Source organism: Neofelis nebulosa, chromosome 15, assembly GCF_028018385.1.
Source record: "Neofelis nebulosa isolate mNeoNeb1 chromosome 15, mNeoNeb1.pri, whole genome shotgun sequence".
NCBI classification, from domain to species: domain Eukaryota; kingdom Metazoa; phylum Chordata; class Mammalia; order Carnivora; family Felidae; genus Neofelis; species Neofelis nebulosa.
Genome location: NC_080796.1, coordinates 17,389,921 through 17,396,299, shown reverse-complemented (window position 1 = coordinate 17,396,299; position 6,379 = coordinate 17,389,921). Strand labels below are relative to the sequence as shown.

At 54.6% G+C, this 6,379-nt stretch overlaps 1 protein-coding gene across 7 annotated transcripts in view; it reads left to right on the top strand.

The window, feature by feature from the left end:
• The first annotated feature begins 2,928 nt into the window (after positions 1–2,928).
• GPR161 (G protein-coupled receptor 161) overlaps positions 2,929–6,379 on the top strand; it is a 62,656-nt gene continuing 59,205 nt past the window's right edge. For 2 of the 7 annotated variants that reach the window (XM_058700381.1, XM_058700375.1), the window contains exons 1-2: positions 4,345–5,373; positions 5,527–5,649. In XM_058700381.1, coding sequence (XP_058556364.1) covers positions 5,634–5,649 — 16 coding nt within the window. In that variant the 5' untranslated portion in view covers positions 4,345–5,373; positions 5,527–5,633. The other 5 variants (XM_058700379.1, XM_058700378.1, XM_058700376.1 and 2 more) reach the window with 5 other exon arrangements.

Genomic DNA, 6,379 nt, shown 5'->3' with positions numbered 1-6,379 from the left:
CGTTTTTATTTATTTTTGAGACAGAGAGAGACAGAGCACGAACAGGGGAGGGTCAGAGAGAGGGAGACACAGAATCTGAAACAGGCTCCGGGCTCTGAGCTGTCAACACAGAGCCCGACATGGGGCTTGAACTCACGGACCGCGAGATCATGACCTGAGCCGAAGTCGGCCGCTTAACTGACTGAGCCACCCAGGTGCCCCTATTCAAAATAATTTTAAAAAATAAACGGAATCATACAACATGTGGCCCTTTCTGTCTTGCTTCTTAGCCTCATGTTTTCAAGGTTCCCCCATGTTGTAGCAGGGGGTCAGCATTTCATCCCTTTTTACGACTGAGTGATGGTCCACTGTATGGCTAGCCCCATCTTGTTATCCACTTGTCAATTTGTTTGATATAGACTTTTGTGTGAATGTAGGTTTTTATTTCTCTTGCTTTAATACCGAAAAGTAGGATTGCTGGGTCATATGGTAACTTTATGCCTTATATTTTGAGGAACTAACAAAAACTGTTTTCTAAGGTGGCTGCATCATTGTGCATGGTCACCGGCAGTGTGCAAGGGTTCTAACTCCTCCGAATCTTCCACTATCCTTGTTGTCATGTTTTTCTTCTTTTTTTTATTAAGGAAGTTTTTTAATGTTTATTTATCTTTGCGAGGAAGAGAGAGAGACAGAGACAGAGTGAGGGCAGGGAGGGGCAGAGAGAGATGGAGACACAGAATCCGAAGCAGGCTCCAGGCTCTTGAGTTGTCAGCACAGAGCCTGACGCGGGGCTCGAACACACGCGCCGCGAGGGTGGGGATATAATATTTTATGCAGAACAGGCAGCATACTCCACAATTTTGCTTTGACTAGTTGTATGTGGATGGCTGGATTGGAAAAACAGCTCAGGGCGCCTGGGTGGCACAGTCGGTTAAGCGTCCGACTTCAACCAGGTCACGATCTCGCGGTCCGTGAGTTCGAGCCCCGCGTCAGGCTCTGGGCTGATGGCTCGGAGCCTGGAGCCTGTTTCCGATTCTGTGTCTCCCTCTCTCTCTGCCCCTCACCCGTTCATGCTCTGTCTCTCTCTGTCCCAAAAATAAATAAAAAATGTTGAAAAAAAAATTTAAAAAAAAAAAAAAAGGAAAGACAGCTCATTTTAAAGATGTCTTAACCCGTGCGATTCTTCAGCCAGCATTTAGGATTCAGTTGGACAAAGCCTCTCGTTATCTTAGTTCAGAAATCTTTTGGGGGCCCCAAAAGGGAGTGGCTTATGAAAGCGACTTGGAAAAAGAAAATTACCATGTATCTTTCTCTTCTTTTCTTGAAAAACATTCTCACCCCAAATCCATGCATGTTTTTCACACAACTGTCACCTATACAGTGTTACTTAGTGAAGTAAGTTTTCTATATTGGTGGCTCAGTCGGTCAAGCATCTGCCCTCCGCTCAGGTCATGATCTCACGGTTTGTGGGTTGGAGCCCAGAGTCGGGCTCTGTGCTGACAGCTCAGAGCCTGGAGCCTGCTTTGGATTTTGTGTCTCCCTCTCTCTCTGCCCCTCCCCACTCATGCTGTCTCTCTTTCAAAAATAAACAAACATTTAAAAAAATAACTTTTCTATCTCTTCTCTGCATCTGAGTGAATACTGCTCACAGCTCAGTATTATTAGAAGAAAAATCTTAAGACAGCAATTGAAAAAATGCATTTGTTGGCAGCAATTTCTATCTTTGAATGCACAGTAAGTTCTGAGCTAATCAGCTACGGGAAGAAAGACCTTTGTGATAAATAATGTATTTGATAATGAGCGGGAGAAAAAAAGGTTTTCAGTGGAGTTCAGTATGGGAAGGGCATCCTCGTATCATGGGTGGATACGGAGGCAAAAGATCCATAATTGTTTTTCTCATTCTCTCCATGTCAGTCTATGGCAGATCTTTCCAGACCTTTCTTGAATGCCAGCTTTCAAGAGGGCTTAGCTCTCAGGCTCCATGGCACCAGATGATCTACTTAATCTCATTTCATCTTTTTACTTAAACACTTTTTAAAATGTTTATTGACTTTTAAGAGAGAGACAGAGAGAGTGCGAGTGGGGGAGGTGCAGAGAGAGAGAGAGAGAGAGAGAGAGAGAGAGAGAGAGAGAGAGAGGGAGACACAGAATCCGAAGCAGGCTCCAGGCTCTGAGTTGTCAGCACAGAGCCCGACGCGGGGCTCGAACCCACAAACCACGAGATGATGACCTGAGCTGAAGTCTGACGCTCAATCCACTGAGCCACCCAGGTGCCCCTCGTTTTGTCTTCTTAAACTCCACAGATAGGCAGGTATGAGGATGCCTATTTTATGTAAGAATAAACTGACATTCGGAAAGGTTATATAACTCCGCAGGGTCCCAAAGATTAGCCAGTGCCAGAGTCAATGCAAGTCCAAATAATAATAGTAATAACCAGGTATTTCATTAGATAAGTCTAAAATACTCTGGAGAACAAACCGCTTTCAACTCCTTCAGCATCTGGCTTTCTGGCGACCTAGACTCTGAAAGGAGCTTCAGCTTCCGGTTTTTGACCAAGTAAAGCATCTATCCCGTAGGAATATTAAGGCATCCATTAACTTTTTCCCTCCCCATTATCCCGTCTGTCCCTGAAGACAAGCTGGGTGTTCGGCAAGTGCAAGATAGTAAATTATTGCTCCCACAGTGCCAATCTGTAGATAAGGGAATAATTAATGCATTCCTCAAAGCAGATGGATTTCAAAGGAATTTAAATCCTGCTCCGGGGGCAGCATCAGTTTGTGCTGGAGTCTGGTGAACTGGACTTTGTAAATTCTGACCTGATTCTTTTCCTGCCCTGTTTTCTTCCTCCCTTCCTCCTTCGCTCCAGGTCGCCCGTTTGCTTCAACTTTTCTTCTCCTTATTAAGACTGCTGCGTAGAAAACACCAGGAGGCTAGGGACGCACAGAACGTGGGGAGTGAAGAAGGGGGAAAAGGAACATTACGAAAAGGAAATGCTCTGTCCTCTGAATGGGCAGCGCTCTGGTCTGCGCGTTGTAACGATTGCTCCTCGGCCTTGTGGTTCACGGGCGAGCAGAGCAACACTGTAGGGATCTGTTTACATCCACCCTCTCACTCTCGAGGGCTGCGGGTTCCTCAAAGGCCGGCCTCCAGGTCGATTCCCTGGGATGTGTCCAGGGCTCGGCGCGGCGCCTGGCGCCCGGCAGCTGTCCCTAGACGTCGGGTGGGTGAAGGAAAGGTGGGCAGGAAAGGGAAGGCCAGCGGGAGTGCAGGGCGAGCCTGGAGGAGGAGGGGGAGGAGAAAGGGGCTGTGCGGAACCCACGGGGGAGAATCCGAAAGTAGGAGTGCGATGGAGAGGGAGATGGAAAAGGGGACGTCCCAACGGCTGAAACTGGGACGGAGGGACGGGGTCAGGGAGGGCCCGCGTCGGGGCCACCGGAGCGAAGCGGGGCGAGCCGAGAGGGTGAGGGCGAGACAAAGAGCGGCGGGCGAGGCCGGCCGTGGGAAGGCACGGGAAGAAGTGGCCGCGAGGGCGGGCGGCCGCCGAGCCGGGGGCGCGGGGCTGGGGAGGGGCGCGCCGGGGCGGGGAGGGGCGGCGGCGCTGGCGCGGGGGGCCGCGGGGGGCGGGGCGGCGCGGCGGAGGAGGGGCGGGAGCGCCGCAAAGTTACTTGGCCTGCGCCCGCCCGGGTCCGCGTGCCGGTGGCGGGGCGGCGGGAGGAGCGAAGCGGGGCTCGGCGGCCTGAAACCAGAAACCTCCAGTCCGCGAGCGCGGCCGGGAGGAAGGAAGCGGCGGCGGCGGCCGCCGAGGCGGGAGGCGGCCGGGCCGGGCCCTGAGCGGCGGCGGCGGAGGCGGCGCGGTGAGCCCGGCGCGGGGCGCGGAGCGGAGGGCGGCGGGGCGGGCGGGCCCGAGCGGGACTGAGTTCCGGGCGGGGCGGGCGGGCGCGCGCGCGCGCGCGGGCGCGACGGGGAGGGTCTCTGCGCCCCTTCCCCCACGCCTCCCCGCCCCCACGGCGCTCTCCTTTCTCCGCGCCCCCCCCCCCGCCCCCGCCGGCGGGTGGGAGCTGTGCTCCCGGCCGCGCTCCGCCAGCGGGTGGGGAGCCGGAGCTCTTTGTGGGAAGATCTTGGGGGCGCGTCCCTGCCCTGCGGCCGGGGGCTTCGGACTGGCTCTGCTCCCGGCCCGCCCCTTTTCTGCAGCGCCACCCGCAGCCCCTTGGTACGACCCCCTGGAGGGGAGGGCATCCGTGCGTGCCCGGGACCCGGCCCGGAGGGGCTCCAGGCGGCGGGCTCACTCCTCCCTCGGGGATAGGCGTGGGGGGCTAAGCGGCCTCGTCCCCCGCCTGGAATCGGTGAGGACCAGGTGAGTCCCACCCTCCCAGTCGGCCTCAGGGAGCTGTGTCCCCGAGCCTGGGCGGGAGGAGCGCTCAGAAGTCGCCGGGCCGACCCTGGAGCGGCGCGATGGGCGCCTCCGCCGCCCCCACATCTGCCAGAGCGAGAGTCGGTTAGCTTTGGGGGGACTTGGCCAGCCTCCTGGGCCAGACCTCAGCCCCGTGCAACCTCTTGACAAAGGCGTGGGAGATGAGAATGTCCGTTGGGGAACTGGGATGCTCTGGTGCGCTCCCGAGAGGTCTGCTTTCCAGTAACCACACGGCCGTGCATTGGCATGACTTTGTATCGCATCTCTGTGGCTATTTTTGTTCGCTGTTGTACCTTTCATCCGTTTTTGCGAAGTGCTTTCCAAAGAAGGTCATTTGATCTTCCTCCCTGTGAAGTCGGGAGGTGGGGTGGTTTTGGAGGGAAAGGACCTCAGTGCCTTGATGTGTCCAATGGGGATGATGGTAACGACAGGCACGCCTATCTATCTCAGCGTGCTCCTGGCTGGGGAGGACATCACCGGGCCTCCTCCCCAGCCCGGCAGCGACCAGTTCAGTCCAGCCTCCCTCCCTGTCCCTGAAAATGAGCTGCCGGGGGCTACTGCATGGGGAAAAAGTGACTTTCCCTTACTGCAGCCATGAGACAGGTGAGGAGAGGCATTTCCCAGAGCCCAAGGCAGAAAGAGGAGGCAGGAGGGACCTCAGATCAGACAGCCACGGGCTCTTCATCCACCTTTCTTTAAAACTGGGATTTGTGTCACCCCTTTCTGTCACTTCTCCCACAGCTCCCCTCTTGTTCTAGTCCACACCTATCTTATTTTGTAGTTGTAAGCTGTTTATAAGCACGATCGTATACACTTTTTTAAAATTTCATTCACTTGACAGCCCTGTGAAGTGCTATCAGCCCATTTTATAGGTGGAGAAACAGACTCAAGAGAGCTAAGTACTTGGCCCAGCAATAAGGAGCCAGAATCGAACTCAGGTTTTTTGACTTGGCAGTACTTTTAATGTCGACTCCGTCATCCAGGTGGGTCCTTGAACTCAGGACTTCTCCCTGTCCCAAAGCTCCACCGCCACGGCAGCGAGGAGATTAGGGACCCCCTCAAAGAGAGACCCGCTTGGCATTTTAGGAGCTAAATCCACGACCTCATGTACTCATATCCTTCTCTTTGCGTTGCAGCCCTGCATGGTGGGAGTATCAGAGACGAAGGAGGACCGTGTCGTCAGAGGGGTTGAGCTCTTTGGGTTCTGTAAAAGACAGAATGGGCTGAACTGAAACTGACCTACATGTCCGCCAAAGGAGGTACGGTTCTGTAGTGTAAACTCTGCTGCGGGCTGGGCCAGTCAGGAGGCCTGCCTGTAGAGGAGGGCAGGCAGGCAGGTGGGCTGGTGGGGGGCACGCCTCCCTGTGAAGAGACAGCTCCAGCCCCTTGTTGCTTGACCTGAATTTGGGGGAGGAAGCTGTAAATTGTTACGGAAAAGGATCTCATGTTTTTAAAGCTAGTAACGAATTCAAACCCCTTTTCAAAATACGCAGGGCAAGCAGATTATAGGTGCCGGCTGGTCGTTGCCTGCAGACTGCCAGCCGACAGCCTCTGGGTTGGACCTTAGGAAGAAGTTGCTGTCATTCTAAGAAGCGATGAAGCGTGGCTGGAGTGGGGGGGGGGGTGTCTTCTAGCTGTTTTCCTTTGAGAACCAAAAAAAGAAACGACAACAGAACTGGAGGTAGCCAGCAGGGCTGGCTGGAGTTTGGAGGGAGGACTGACTTAATGACTCAGCCCCTCATTCGTTCAGCCAGTGTCAGTCTCCTTGGAGTCTAGTCTTACGCCAAGAGAATGCTTGCAACTTGCTCGCTACCTGTTTCTGTGGCCAGTTATGGGCGCAGCAGGCGTTCAGGGCAGATGCGTTCGGGGAAGCTGGGAGCCTAAAGGAAGGCGTTTTCTCTGTGATGGGGGGTAAGACATGAAGGGGGCACGTTCGGTGGTGTGTGTGTTTTTCACTCAAGTAACCGGTGAGAGAGCCCTGTATCCAGA